The following is a 15884-nucleotide window of genomic DNA, read 5'->3' as shown; positions in this document are numbered from 1 at the left end:
CGATGGCAATGATTTGGACAGACTACATGCGCAGGCAATTAGGCATTTTACCACGTATGCTAGTGTACCTAGCTTCAGTCTATCATGGCTCAATCTGCTTAATAATGTTTTATTTACGTTAATGTTTTAGTATTAAGCATCTCCTTAGAACTATGAGACACTATTCGTTTTCTGTAAACTCATATGTCTTATGCAAGTAAAATTCTCAGTGATTTTGTTGAAGTTTATGGAGAGTTGCCCGTGAAGGACAGAGTATACATGGATGAGGATTTGTACACCTTAAGAGAAAGTTCTATGGGATCAGAGGCCATACTTACTATTCTCATTGTGTGCTGGTCCTGTTATTTTTTGTGAAAGTTGGAGAAATAGAAGTAAAAGGGCTAAGTGAGTAATACCTTAGGACATTTTCAGGTAAAAAGTATTGTTAATTTAGAAGAATTTTATTTTAGATCTTTTAATTGGAAATATAAATATAATTTATAGATATTCATTGAATGATATTATAAATATTGTTCATTAGGAGCTCAAGCAATGTTATAGTTTAGCTTCCAATGCAAACATATGAACATTTTATAGAAATACTTATTCACTCTATTTCCACATACATTTCAATAGTTTATGTGTAAATTACCAGTCCACATTTTCTTTATTAACTTATTTTTTAAAAGCAATTTACCTTATTTTTATAATATGATGGATAATAAATATAATGATGTGGGCCTCCTTTATTTACTTGGCTGGCATATTTGCAAATGTGAATTTAACGTTCTGATTTTTAACAACTTTTGTTGATTGGAGTCCCAGAGTACCAAACTCAAGAGACTGGGCACATATTTTATTTCGTCTACCCTTCTTACTTTTTGCTTTGCAAAGTGCTGAATGAGCCAGGCCTGAAGAAAATGTGAGGTGATATTGGATCCATGATTATGTACCCCAAACATTAGATAGGGTGGAATGATGGAAGCGGACTAGTAGGGAAGAATGAACTGCTTCTGCAAATTGTAAACAACCTTCCCTTTAAATCATGATTAGGGTGAGGTGAGTGCCCCCCAGCAAGAGCTAAACTGTATATAGATCCTGTTGACTTCTTTAGATACAAAGAGAATCTTTGTCTTAATCTGAGATTGCATCCTCACTCTGTGTTGAATTTTATGTCCGTTTTCCCATTGCATGTCACACTCGTAAATGTAAAAAATATTCAGATGTAATGAACACCTTGGAGGTAGGCGTAGTAATTTTCCCCTGCTTATTGATGAAAATTGATAGGAGGATACTGGAAGATGGTGATATAAAGACATAAGGGGAGAATGACTACTGCTAAAAAGTAAAGAGAAGTACAGTACAGTGAGAAATACAGTTTAGCTGGTCATTGCATTCTTTTCTTGGTGGAGAAACGTATTCTGGAAACCAACCTAATTTTAAGAATTCTTCTAGAGCAGTGGATTCTGACCTTATGGCATCTTATCAAGCTGTGATAATGGGATCAATTATTCTCTCTTTTGAACACATACTAACCTTGGATGGAGGAGTCATCGTGCCAGTGACCTTCACGGTATTACATAACTGCTTATTGATTGCTCATTATTTATGGCCGTGCTTCTGTGGGATCCCTTTCCTGGGAGCAGGGATGGCCTCTGCTGGCCAGAGGTTTTCACTGGAAGATAGATGACAGAAGCATCCACTGCCTGGTCTGCTTTAGGATTCTAAGATGACCTTTAATTTTCCTAATTCACATTTATTTCTTAATGACTATAATTTGTTTTTTTCTTCGGTCTTGACTTCTGAAGTTTTTAGATTTCCAGGTGACTTGGATTTTGGAGGTGGGTAGCTTTGAGTTGTTAAAATCTAGTGTTACTGTATTGTGGTCAGTATTCATTGCCTTTATGATATCTTTTTGTTTTTTATGAGATTCTCTTTATGGCTTCGTAAGCGATCCTTTTAATAAATGTTTCTTTAAAAAGAATATTTGGATCTACTTCGGGGACTGCTTACATAAACACTAAACTTTTCTTATGTAGTGGAAACCTTCTGGACTACTCAGAGATTGTTCCTTCTCTGATCTCTGGCCTGTCCTGCCTTCTCATATTGTACCTTTTCACATCCCCCTGGGACTAGGTAGATGAGGGAGGAGGTTGGGAGCAGTATTAGCTATATAGGAGAGTCTGAGGCCCAGACATTATAGGAAGAACCTCTTGTTTGGACTGGTCATCCTTCAACATGTATAAAACTTTCCTAAATTGTTACCATAAAGGGATTGTCTCTTTAAGAACCCACTTTTGGTTCATCTTGACTGTGCAAGTTTTTTAATTTAATGAAGGTAGGTCATTTTAGAAAGAATTTAGTCTATGATAAAGGACAAATCACAGCTTTTGCTCTGTGTTAATCCTTGGGGCATGGGCTAGAGGGGAGATAGAGAAGGGGTTTAGCATGATACTTTATGAATGGGGAGTCATTTGTTCATTTTGTCTGCTTTCTTCCTCCTCTTCTGTCTTTGCACACACCCTGTGTTCTGGAATAGAGTATCACTCTGGTCTTTCACTGTGTTTCAGTGTTGCATTGCACAGTGGTGAAGGGTCCAGGCTTTGGAGCCAATCTACTTGGGTTTGAATCCTGTCTCCACTGCTTATTTAACTGTGTGACTATGGGCAAGTCACTGAATCTGTTTTGGTTTACTCATTTGTTAAATTAGAAATAGTACCTACTGCAGAAGGCCATTGAAGGGATTAAAGGAGATATAATATGTATAAGTCCTTAGATAAAGTGCCCAATAAATGTACCCAATATATTCAATAAATGTAAGTTATTATCCTTATTCCACTGGACAGGTGGATAGCCTGTTTCACATTTGTCTATGACATTATATCAATTTGCACAAATAAAGGATAAATTTCAACTGCCTAACATTAAAAAATAGGACTAAGTGTTAACTGCCTGAATTTTTTGAACTGCTAAGTATATGAATCTCTTGAGTACTATTGCAGTGACCACAAGTGTTAATTGTTGTTGTCACTGCTTAAATGATGATGTGCTTTAGGAGGAAAGGCTACAATTCATCGATGCTTTTATAATTTATATGTGCTATGTTAAGGAGTTCACCATATAGATAGTCTGATTTTTAGACTTTATTAAAGTCACTGTATCAAAAATTGAATTAAAATTTCCCTAAAGATTTTGACCTGTAACGAATGTTACATTAATAAGCTTTTTCTTGGCCAGGGCGGTGGCTCATGCCTGTAATCCCAACACTTTGGGAGGCTGAAGTGGGCAGATCACCAGAGGTCAGGAGTTCGAGACCAGCCTGGCCAACATGGCAAAACCCTGTCTTTACTAAAAATACAAAAATTAGCTGGGTGTGGTTGTGGGTGCCTGTAAGCCCAGCTACTCAGGAGGCTGAGGCAGGAGAATTGCTTGAACAAGACTTCATCTCAAATTAAAAAAAAAAAAAAAGCTTTTTCTTGCCCCCTTTGCAGCGTCAGTATTCCCATTCGGCTGCCAGGTCTGGGGTCTGATTTCGATCCCAAAAGATTTTAGTAATTAACTGTGATGGTCCTGTGCATGAATTAGTCATTGGTTAAGGATATAGTCGTGCTCATAAGCAGCCTTATTTCGTTTTTATTTATTTATTTTAAACGCCCAAAGCAGGTAGCACTTAGAGAGTTTGGTCTGACTGAATTTAGTTCTTATAGTCTAAGGCTAAATATTTTAAAGCCAATTAAATCTAGGGGGCATAGGATAAGACCTATATCATGACTGCAAGATACATTGTGCTTTTGGGGACCTAGGAGTGATGGAGGAAGGGAAACTCACTGGTTAATAATTTCTAAATTCACTACTTGTTTTTGCTGAGAGTAGCAGTGATGCTGTGTATTCAAAAATATGGACTGCTTCTTGTTCTCTAATGTCTGGTAGAGAAAGCCTATGTATTTAGGTGTCCTATCCACTCTCATCTAGGTTTACTTAACTGGCAGTGTTCTGCGAGAATTGCCTGTGAGGTCCCGGGTAGCTATGCTGGCATTTGGGTTGTGGGGTGTAAGGTGGGGTAGAAGGTTGTAGAGAGGAGCCTGGTGGGTCCTGTGAAAATGAGGCTGGCCCTCACTTCCTGCTGCTGGTGGCTGTAAGGGGGGTGCTATATGCTGTTGCCCTCCTCCCCAGGGAGCAAGCAGCCCAAGCCAGGAGGCCATTATAAAGCATTTACCAGAAGGCTGGCAACTGAGGATGACTGCAAGTGACTACACACTGTTAAGGTCCTTCTTGCTTAGTACAAAAGGAACACGGGAGTGTGGTTAGAGACCTGGGCACTTTGCCCAGCTCTATAACCCATTCATTGTGGGACCTCAATGATTGTCTCTATTTTGTGTGTGTGTGAAAAATGGAGAAGAATAATGCCACCTGCTTCTTTCTAAGGATGTTCTGAGGATTAATGAGCTAATCACCTTGGATGAAGGCAGCAGAGCCTACCCTGGTTATAATTTTCATTGCTTCTCCAGGGAAGCTTCAGTTTGGGGGAATGAAATATTGGAAAGAAGATAGGAGGGGATAGGCTGTCTACAGCTTAGTCGGTATATTTGAAGTCCAACTGTAGATCAGGCTCCTTTCTAGCTGGGGAATTTCAACTAACCTAAAATTTCTACGTATTTTTTAGAAACAACACCAAGCCAAATGTCTGACCTGCTGTTTATGGGAAAAGAGCAGATGTCCATTCTGGGAACATATTAATATAAGATGTTAGTGGTTTTCTCTCACAGTACAAGAAGATGGATAAAAAGAGAATGTAGATTTATGTGGCATTTACTCTTACTTTCCTATTACTGGTGTGCTCTTTTTGAGAGAGTTGGTATTGTTTCATTTAGTAGATTTTTCAGGTTTCTTTTACAAAGAAACTTCATACAGATCAAGCCAAAACAAAACAAAAAAATATAAACACAAAACAATAGCTTTAAATACCAAGGATGTCAGCATGAAATTAAAATGAATCAACTGACATTTCTACTTTGAAATTTTTTAGTAAAACTAATTTAAACCAACAGCGAAAGCTTTCTTATAAGGGAAAGTTTGACCTTTTTCAGTGTTTTTAGATTTAAAGGTATTGACATTGGGGTGTTTTTGGTTAAAATTTGCTTCAACCTCCTAAAGTCTTTTGGGATTTTGGTCAATCCTTGGTTGTGGAATAGCAAATACAGTCAATTTTGTTGGTACAATGTAGTTTTCAAAGACAAGGTCTCTGAAGTAGTAGATACGGTAACCCCTCCCACCATGTGTCACTGTGAAAAAGAACGCTGTTGTCATGTGAATTCTTATTTTTTTTTTAGCTTGCCTTTGAAGTAACTTTCACAGAGAATTCCTGTTACCTGGAAATTGATGACAGACTTACACCATTTCCTTTTTTTTTCTTAGACGTTCCATCCTCAGAGCAGCCTGAACTGTTCCTAAAGAAACTTCAGCAGTGCTGTGTCATTTTTGACTTCATGGACACGCTATCTGATCTTAAAATGAAAGAATACAAGCGCTCCACTCTTAATGAACTGGTGGACTACATTACAATAAGCAGAGGCTGTTTGACAGAGCAGACTTACCCTGAAGTAGTTAGAATGGTGAGTTTCTTTTTTTCTCCGCGGACACTTTTAAGCATCTTCCATAGTGACTCACAGGTGTATATATTGCAAGAGTGAGGTCATTGGAGGTCAACTCCACAAATGAGAGCCAACCTTTGGAGAGCTAAGCAAATGTAGTCGGCACAGTGCTAGAATTTGAAGAGCATGATTTCATGAGAACGAAATCCAGAACTTTAACTACGGCAAGTGCTGAAGCAATCAATGACTTCAAAATATGAAGCCAAGATTGCCAGGGTATTACTGGATTTCTGGCTTTGGCAAAAGAAAAGACACAGGAAGATAACAAAAGTCTTAGATCCGTGTTTGAAAAGTATTCAAGCCTGTTGGATGTCTTTTTTTTTTTTTAATCTTATTCATTGTGGTATATTAGAAATGGCTTAATGCTTAATAAAATTGTGATTTGTAGAATCTAGTTAAGGCCTCTCTTGGGCTTTATAACTCACGCTTCTCTTTATAATCCCCTTGAAGTCAGGGTTGATACCTTTTATGATTTTTGAATAGTGTCTTAGATTTTGTGTGGTCACTAGGAGTTACGAGGAAAAACATTATTAACATAATGTGAGTAATTATGTTCTTATTGTGTGAACAATTATTTTAGTTTTTCAAAAGCTGAGCCAAAATGTGGTTTTCTGATAGATTTCTGTGGGAGAGTTGCCTTCCTTGGCATCCCAGAAGATCTTGGAGCTGGAGAGTGCATGCTATTTGGGGATGGGCTTTGCAGGGTGGGGAGGCTGGTCTACTGACTGGTGAAATAGCCTCAGAGATCCCTAAGGTCAGTGCATCGTTGAGGAATCCATTGCAGGATCGGGCACACTCTCTGTGTACTGCTGAACATCTGCCTGTCTTTTGTATTTAGTTCCTTATCATTTGTATTCAACCAATACAGTAAAGAGACTTTTGTGATGGAGTAGATATGTTTAAAAATGATAGTTCAGATTTGCAAAGGGACTTGAATGATCTCAGCGTGAGACTGTGACTGATATATGAAGGTCATCTGAAAACGATGCCCAATATATTCCTCAGATCTATATCTGAATATATATTGGATTTGTTGTTAATTTACAGGAATGTAGCACTAGAATGTTTTGTAGGTTAAAGATGACTGTGTGGCTCTTGAACAGTGCTTCTCAACCAGGTGTGATTTTGCCTTACAGGGGACATTTGTCAGTGTCTAGAGACATTTTTGGTAGTCACAACTAGATGTGGGAGGAGAGTACTACCAGCATCTAGTGGGAGAGGCCAGAGATACTGCTAAACATTTTACAATGTACAGGGTGGCCCCCACAATAAAGAATTATCTGGCCCCAAATGTCACAAGTGCCACTGTTGAGAAACCTTGCTCTTGAGTTTGCATACTATCTAAATCTCTTAATGTGATGCAGAGGATCTTCTCTAGTCTACCTGCTTTCTGCAGAGCACAGTCCCTGGTTTTAGCCTACCTGTATCATCAGCCAACAGAGGTATCAGTTATGACTTTCTTCTGTATCTTTCCATGGATAGTTCATGAATATATAAGTATATGCAAACATATGTATAAATATTTTTTTTTTGTAAGCACATAAATGGTGGCACACTATATATTTTCTGTACCTTGCTTTTTTCACTTAGCAATATATATTTCAGTACATATAAAGTTGCCATATTCTTTTTATAGCTGCATAATATTTATTGTGTGAATGTACCATATTTAAGCAGTACTCTATGAATATCCTTATATATACATCAGTTTGTCTTTGTATGAGGACATTTGTATATGTATTTTTGAAAATTTAATTTTTTAAGAACAGTTTTAGGTTCACATTATAATTGAGAGGAAAGTACAGAGATTTCTCATATGCCCTGTCCCTGCACAAGCACAGCCTCCCCCATTATCAACACCTCCCCCCTCACTCCCACCAGAGCAGTACATTTGTTACAATTGATGATCCTACATTGACGCATCATTATCACTCAGAGTTCATAGTTCACATTAGGGCTCATTCTTGGTGTTGGACATTCTGAGTTTAGACAAATGTGTAATGACATGTATCCACCATTATAGTACCATACATACCATACATCACTGCCCTGAAAATCCTCTGTGCTCCACTTCTTCATCACCCACCACCTTCAACTCCCTGGCAACCACTGATCTTTTTACTGTCTCCATAATTTTGCTTTTTCCAGACTGTCATATAGTTGGAATCATACAGCATGTACTCTTTTCAGATGGGCTTCTTTGACTTAGTTATATGCACTTAAGCTTCCTTCATGTCTTTTCAAGACTTGATAGCTCACTTATTTTAGTGTTGAATAACATTTTATTGGTTGGATGTACCATAGTTTATCCATTCACCTACTGAAGGACATTTTAGTTGCTTCCTAATTTTGGCAATTATGAATAAAGCTAATATAAATATACGTGTACAAGTTTTTTTATGAACATAAGATTTCAGCTCCTTTGGGTAAATACCAAGGAGCGTAATTGCTGTATGTGTTGTATGGTAAGAATATGTTTAGTTTTTTTCTTTTATTTGCATTTACTTTTATTACTTGTTATAAGTAATGAGTATGTTTAGTTTTATAAGAAACTGCCAAATTGTCTTCCAGGGTAGTGGTACTATTTTGCATTCCTACCAGGAGTGAATGAGATTTTCTGCTGCTCCACATCCTCACCAGCATTTGGTATTGATTTGATTTAAATAGCCTTTATTTCCTTGTTTCTGGACTTTCACGTGTTCCCCACTCCCTCACCTCTAGTTCTAATTCTCATTTTCCCTTCGAGGGCCAACTTAAAGTGCCACTGTTGTTTTCCTGAAAAAACACAGTGCTTTTTCCTTCCTTCAGTTCCTCTGCTTCTTGGCAACTCACCATTTTGGGAATTTGTTCATTTGCTCCTTTTTCTTTTTTGTCTTTTCACATATTTATCTGATTTTTCTAGTTAGATGTAAGCACTCCTAAGAAGGAACTGTGTCCTGCACATCTCTGTGGCATCCATAATACCTCCTACCTAGCCCAGGTCTTCTTGAAATTTGTTGAATGAATGAATTCCTCCTTAAAATGTAGGCATTTCAGTCTCTCAAATTATGATTAAGATATTGGATGTCATTGGATTATACCCAGATTTTAAACTGAGTGTTTAGCATAATCCAAAAATTCTGTCATCCATATGGACCAGCTTGGTCTTAAACCAGCTTTGGTCTCCTAAGGGAGACTGTTTTCTCCCTCTTTTCCTCCCCATTCTCCAGCCAAAAAAAGAGACTCCTATCATTTGTATGTGTTTTAAAATACATTGGAGCTTTACCTTGGGAGGCATTGAGTCTGTTAGTGTACATGCTGTTCTAGGGCATTAGAAAATTCTAGATGGTAGTTTAGGCTTCTTAGAAGTATAACTTAATTTTCATATTTGGTGATTTCTGAAATTGTTAGCTACTAATTACATATGGTACTTAGACACTCTGGAGCATTTACAGAAAAGGGGATATTATGATAGAGTAGAAAGAGACAAGGCGCTGGGTGCGGTGGCTCATGCCTGTAATCCTAGCACTTTGGGAGGCTGAGACGCGTGGATCACTTGAGGCCAGGAGTTTGAGACCAGCCTGTCCAACATGGTGAAAGCCTGTCTGTACTAAAAATACAAAAATTAGCCCGGCGTGGTGGCACATGCCTGTAATCCCAGCTACTTGGGAGGCTGAGGCAGGAGAATCGCTTGAACCTGGGTGGTAGAGGTTGCGGTAAGCTGAGATCGTGCCACTGTACTCCAGCCTGGGCAACAGAGTAAGACTCCATCTCAAAAAAAAAAAAAGGAAAAGAAAAGGCAAGGCTTTGGAACCATATAGACCTGGGTTCAAATGCCAGCTCTGGCCATACTTGCTACATCAATGTGAGCAAGTTACTTTAACTTTGGGGTCCTCCATTTTTGTATGATGCTAAGAGGTACATAGGGTGGGGGGAGGGTAGCCATAGTTTTCCCAGTCCCTCCGTAAATATTCCACCTAGGTAACATGCTTGTGCTTTTGTTTGCATATCAGAGTACTCAACACCATACATACATACACAGTCCGGAGAACGTGTGCTTACTGTTCTGTAAGGAAAACTGGAACCACGTCCCACTTGGTGCCCTCATTCCCTTCTATATTGCTACCTCTAAGCCCATTGTATATATACATCCTGGTGCTGGTCACTTGCCTAATTTGTGTAATACCTGCCTTTAGGGGATTTTGTGAGGATTAGCGACAATATTTGTAAGTTTTAGAACAGTCTCTAACATGTGGCAAGTATTCAGTAACTACTATTTTTACATTTCAATGATTTTATTAGATACTTGATTTTACAATCATTGGTGGAACCCACTGTTACCTCTTTGTACTTAAAGTACTCCGTCACTGAGATGTGTTTTATTCCATTGCCACAGTGGTTCTTAAGTTCTCTAATTCCAAGACGATCCTGCCTGTTGGGTAATCACTGTCCTCACTGATTTCTCTTTCGTGTTACTGTAAAACAAAATCACTTCACTAGAATTAGTGAGGGAAATGATAGTGTTTTTTATGAAATACTAATGAAGCGATAGATGGGTTTTGCAAACCAGGATGAGTAATGATGCATAATGGCATGTTACAGTATCAGCATTAGTACCGAGAGCTTTTGATCCAACTTGATGGGACTTGTACTTTGAGAACTGGTATTCCTGTTAGGCGAAGAAAAGAGTAAGAGATAAAAGTAATCTATGTGTTGTGGAAACCATTTTTAACAATTCAATGAAGTCTGGATACCACCTACAGACTTCTAGAATTGGGAAAGCAAAGCAACTCTTATGGGTGTAAACAAATCACATGTACACCTCATTTTATTGCACTTCACAGATATTGGGGGTTGCTTTTTTTTTTTTTGAAGTCTCACTCTGTCACCCAGGCTGGAGTGTGGTGGCGCGATCTTGGCTCACTGCAACCTCCCGCCTCCCGGGTTTAAGCAATTCTCCTGCCTCAGCCTCCTGAGTAGCTGGGATTTTATGCAGGCGCCACCACGCCTGGCTAATGTTTGTATTTTTAGTAGAGACAGGGTTTCACCATGTTGGTCAGGCTGGTCTCGAACTCCTGACCTCATGATCTACCCGCCTCAGCCTCCCAAAGTGTTGGGATTACAGGCGTGAGCCACTGTGCCCAAACAAATTGAAGGTTTGTGGCAACCTTGTGTGGAACAAAACTGTTGGTACCATTTTTTCCAACAACATATGCCCCTTTCGTATCTTTGTGTCACATATTGATAATTCTTGCAATATTGCAAACCTTTGCATTGTTACTATATCTGTTATAGTGATCTGTGATGAGAGATCTTTGAAGTTACTTTTTTTAAATTAATTAATTAATTATTTATTTATTTTTGAGACAGAGTCCCGCTCTGTCGCCCAGGCTGGAGTGCAGTGGCTCTGTCTCGGCCCATTGCAAGCTCCGCCTCCTGGGTTCACACCAGTCTCCTGCCTCAGCCTCCTGAGTAGCTGGGACTACAGGCGCCCGCCACCACGCCTGGCTAATTTTTTGTATTTTTAGTAGAGACAGGGTTTCACCATGTTAGCCAGGATGGTCTCTATCTCCTGACCTTGTGATCCACCCGCCTTGGCCTCCGAAAGTGCTGGGATTACAGGCGTGAGCCACCGCGCCCAACCTGAAGTTACTATTTTAATTGCTTTGGGACACCATGAAATGTGCCCCTACAGCAAACTTAATCGATAAATGTTGTATGTGTTCTGACTGCTCTGCTGAGCGGTTGTTCCTCAGCCTCTGTCCCTTTTCTCAGGCCTCCCTATTCCCCGAGACACAACAGTATTGAAATTAGGCCAATTAATAACCCTATAATGGCCTTTAAGTGTTCCAATGAAAGGAAGAGTCACATGTCTCTCATTTTAAATCAAAAGCTAGAAATGATTTAGCTTAGTGAGGAAGGCATGTCAAAAGCTGAAACAGACCAAAAGCTAGGCCTCTTGCATCAGACAGTTAGACAAGTTGTGAATTTAAAGGTAAAGTTCTTGAAGGAAATTAAAACTGCTACTCCAGTAAACACGTGAATGATAAAGTAAAACTACCTTATTGCTGATAATTGAGAAAGTTTCAGTGGTCTGGATAGAATATCAAACCAGCCACAACATTCCTTATGCCAAAGCCTAACCCAGAGCAAGGCCTTGGCTCTCTTCAATTGTGTAAAGGCTGAGAGAGTTGAGGAAGCTGCAGAAGAAAAGTTGGACAGTAACAGAAGTTGGTTGGCTTATGAGGTTTAAGGAAAATAGCCATCTCTCTCACAGAAAAGTGCAAGGTGAAGCACTAAATGCTGTTGTAGAAGCTGAAGCTGCAGCAAGTTGTCCAGAAGACTTAGCTGAGACATTGATGAAGGTGGCTACACCAAACAACAGAGTTTCAATGTAGATGAAACAACCATCTATTAGAAGATGTTACCATCTGTGACTTTTACAGCTGCAGAGGAGAAATCAATGCCAAAGCTTGGGCCAGGCTGACTCTGTTGTTAGGAACTAATGCCACTGGTGACTTAAGTTGAAGCCAGTGCTCATTTACCATTCGGAAAATCTTAGGGTGTCTAACAACCATGCTAAATCCACCCTGCCTACGCTCTGTAAATGGAACAGCAAAGCCTAGATGACAACACCTCTGTTTACACATGGTCCACCAAATATTGTGTATTCACTGTTGAGGCCCACTGCTCAGAAAAACATTTTGTTTTTATTTTCCCCCAAAATATTACTACTCATTGACTATCCACCTGGTTACCCAAGAGCTCTAATGGAGATATACAAGGAGATGAATGTTGTTTTCTTTCTTTTTTTTTTTATTTTTTTGAGATGGAGTCTCACTGTGTCCCCCAGGCTGGAGTGCAGTGGCTGTATCTCGGCTCACTGCAAGCTCTGCCTCCTGGGTTCATGCCATTCTCCTGCCTCAGCCTCCCGAGTAGCTGAGACTACAGGCGCCTGCCACCACGCCCGGCTAATTTTTTGTATTTTTAGTGGAGATGGGGTTTCACCATGTTAGCCAGGATGGTCTCGATCTCCTGATCTCGTGGTCTGCCCGCCTCGGCCTCCCAAAGTGCTGGAATTACAGGCATGAGCCACCGTGCCCGGCTGAATGTTGTTTTCATGCCTGCTGACACACCATCCAATCTTCAGCTCATGGGTCAAGGAGTAATTTTGATTTTCAAGTCTTATTATTTAAGAAATTCATTTCTTAAGGCTGTAGCTGCCGTAGATAGTAATTCCTCTGATGGATCTGTGCAAAACAAATTGAAAACCTTCTGAAAAGGATTCACCATTCTAGATGCCATTTAGAACATTTGTGATTCACAGGAGGAAGTCAAAATATCAGCATTAACAGGAGTTTGGAAGGGGTTGATTCCAACCCTCATGGATGACCTTGAGAGGTTGGACTTCAATAGAGTAGCTGCAGATGTGATGGGAATAGCAAGATAACTAGAATGAGAAGTAGAGCCTGAAGATTTGACTGAATTGCTGCAATCTCATGATCAAACTTCAACAAATGAGGAGTTGCATCTTATGGATGAGCAAAGAAAGTGGTTTTTTGAGAGGGAATCAACTCCTGAAAATGTTGTGAACATTGTTGAAATGACAACAAAGGACTTAGAACATTATATAAACTTAGTTGATCAAGCAGTGGCAGAGTTTGGGAGGATTGACTCCAATTTGAAAAGAAGTTCCATTGTGGATAAAATGCTATCAGACAGCATCACATGCTACAGAGAAATCTTTCATGAAAGGAAGAGTCAATTGAAGCCACAAACTTCATTGTCATCTTTTTTTTTTTTTTTTTTTTTTCTTTGAGACGGAGTCTCACTCTATTGCCCAGGCTGGAGTGCAATGGCACAATCTCCACTCACTGCAACCTCCGCCTCCTGGGTTCAAGTGATTCTCCTGCCTCAGCCTCCCGAGTAGCTGGGATTACAGGTGCTCACCACCACGCTTAGCTAATTTTTGTATTTTAGTAGAGACGGGGTTTCACCATGTTGACCAGGCTGGTCTTGAACTCCTGACCTTGTGATCCGCCCGCCTCGGCTTCCCAAAGTGCTGGGATTACAGGCATGAGGCCATCACACCTGGCCTCATTGTCATCTTATTTTAAGAAAGTGCCACAGCCACCTCAGCCTTCAGCAACCACCGCTATGATGAGTCAGCAGCCATCAGCATGAAGGCAAGACCCTCCACCAGCAAAAAAGATTACAACTCGCTAAAGGCTCAGATGATTGTTAGCATTTTTAGCAATAAAGTGTTTTTAAATTAAGGTATGTCCATTTTTGTCTTTTAGACATAAAGCTATTGTGCACTTTATCGACTACGGTGTATTGTAAACACAACTTTTACATGCACCGGGAAACCAAAAAATGTGTGTGACTGCTTTATTGAGATACTTGCTTTATTGTGATGGTCTGGAACTGATCCTATAATGTATGTGAAGTATGCCTGTAAAGCAAAATAGCCCATAACTTTCCTGTAGAAGAGTAGAGTGGGTAGTGGAAAGAGTCCCAGACAGAGAACATGGAAGACACTGTCTTCATTTCTCATCTTCCACTTAACTAGTGGTAAGAACTTGGGTAAGTAATTTTCTCTCTAAGCCTCAGTTTCTTCTGTTATAAATAGAGGGAGTTGATGATGAATCCCTTACATCTTTCCATTTCTGAAAACTAACACCTCTTTTGATCAACACAGTCTAAGAAATTTTGAATGGATTACGCCTTTCTTAAAGTTTACAGGCCATTGTGCAAAGTAGTTCCTTCAGAAAGTGGTTTGTGTCATGTATTTCTCTTGGGGTCTCCTGGAGTCATATCTGATGAAAAAATGAGAATCAGGACTTCCAGCTCCTTTAGGCTTTGCTCCATTCTGCTTCACATCATCTCAAGTGTCAGGTATCTGTCCCTGAGGCATATTTTTTTTAACCTCATTATGCTAATGCCTTTTTGGTTTTGTTGTTATGTATCCATTTGAAAGATTTCTTAGAATTTCTGGCTTTCCAAATCACCTTGTGTAAATTTTTATTTACCTGAGTTTGAACTCTGTATATTTTATATTCTTTATATTTGCACATCTTTTTTTTTTTTTCTCGAAAATGTTTCTTTTGGGGATACTTCAAATGTGAGATGAAATCTCATGGGTAAAGACATTGTTTTAGTTAATTCTTAATGTTTATTTAAATGACTCAGTGTCACACTTTTACATTTTGCTAATAAAAAAGACAGGGCTTCACTTCGCCAGTGAGCTCCCAGTCTGGTAGAGGGAATACTCATGTGAACAGTAACAAGATAATGTCATATGTATAGTAATAAAGTCTGTACAAGGCAAGGAAGGAGTAAAGGGACATGAAGGTAGATAGAAGGGTGATTAAGGAAGGCTTGACAGAATGATTATAGCCTCAGTAGGGTATTAAAAGATGAATGTGGCTGAACTTAAAGAGAATTATGTGATGCAAAGGAATTCCCAAACCACTTGATATATACAGGGAAACACAGTCATGCTATGTTGTTACAGTGTTATGTGTGCATGTGTGTTGGAGAGTGGGAGGAAGTGAATGGTGGCAGCTGAAAATGTGGATGTGGGCCAGAGTCTGAAAGAACCTCACAGACAATGGATGGATAAGTGTTGAAAGGTTCTCTGTGGCAGAGTGACATGGTCAGATTTGTATTTCAGTGACAGTGGGACAGAGAGATTGGAGGAGGCTGAGATTGAAGGCAGAGAGGAATCAATTAGGAGACTGTTTTATTGGAGAAATTGTGGAGGGCCTAAGCGAACTGCAGGCATGGAAGTAGAGAAGGAGAGGAAAGGAGCATTTGAGATTCACCTAGGAGGTAAAATTGATGCTGCTTGTTAGCATTTATGTGAACTTTTGGAGTGTGAGAGAGGAAGGAGTCTCGGATAGCTTTGGCAGTTGGGTAGTTTGTGGTATGATGCTGCTGTTGGGGAAAGGTACAGCAGTAGGGACAGCAGGCTTTGGATGGAAGCTGAGGAGTTGGTTTTTGATGAGTTAATGTTGAGGTTCCTATGGGAGACCTAGATGTGGAAAGTAGGAGGTGGAAATCGGTAGTTATCAGAATGGGAGTAGGGCAGGGGAGGGAAAGAACAATGATGGAACTCTATATGATAACAGTGAATCATTGTTTCAGTGCAGTGGTACAGGTGGGAGCTAGTGGGTTGAAGAGTGGATTAAAAAATCAAGAGGTTGAGATGACGGCTGTAGATAATTGCTCGCACCTTGGGTGTACTGTCTTCATTAGAGTAAAATCCTGTCA

At 39.6% G+C, this 15884-nt stretch overlaps 1 protein-coding gene across 6 annotated transcripts in view; it reads left to right on the top strand.

The window, feature by feature from the left end:
• PPP2R5E (protein phosphatase 2 regulatory subunit B'epsilon) overlaps positions 1-15884 on the top strand; it is a 175439-nt gene that overhangs the window by 89188 nt on the left and 70367 nt on the right. For all 6 annotated transcript variants that reach the window (XM_063715592.1, XM_024231677.3, XM_024231676.3 and 3 more), the window contains one exon: positions 5395-5591. In XM_063715592.1, the coding sequence (XP_063571662.1) occupies positions 5395-5591 (197 nt within the window). The remainder of the gene's footprint in view (positions 1-5394; positions 5592-15884) is intronic.

This window comes from Pongo abelii, chromosome 15, assembly GCF_028885655.2.
Source record: "Pongo abelii isolate AG06213 chromosome 15, NHGRI_mPonAbe1-v2.0_pri, whole genome shotgun sequence".
In the NCBI taxonomy this organism is placed as follows: Eukaryota; Metazoa; Chordata; class Mammalia; order Primates; family Hominidae; genus Pongo; species Pongo abelii.
The sequence above is the reverse complement of the archived record's forward strand: the minus strand, read 5'-3'. Positions and strand labels throughout refer to the sequence as shown.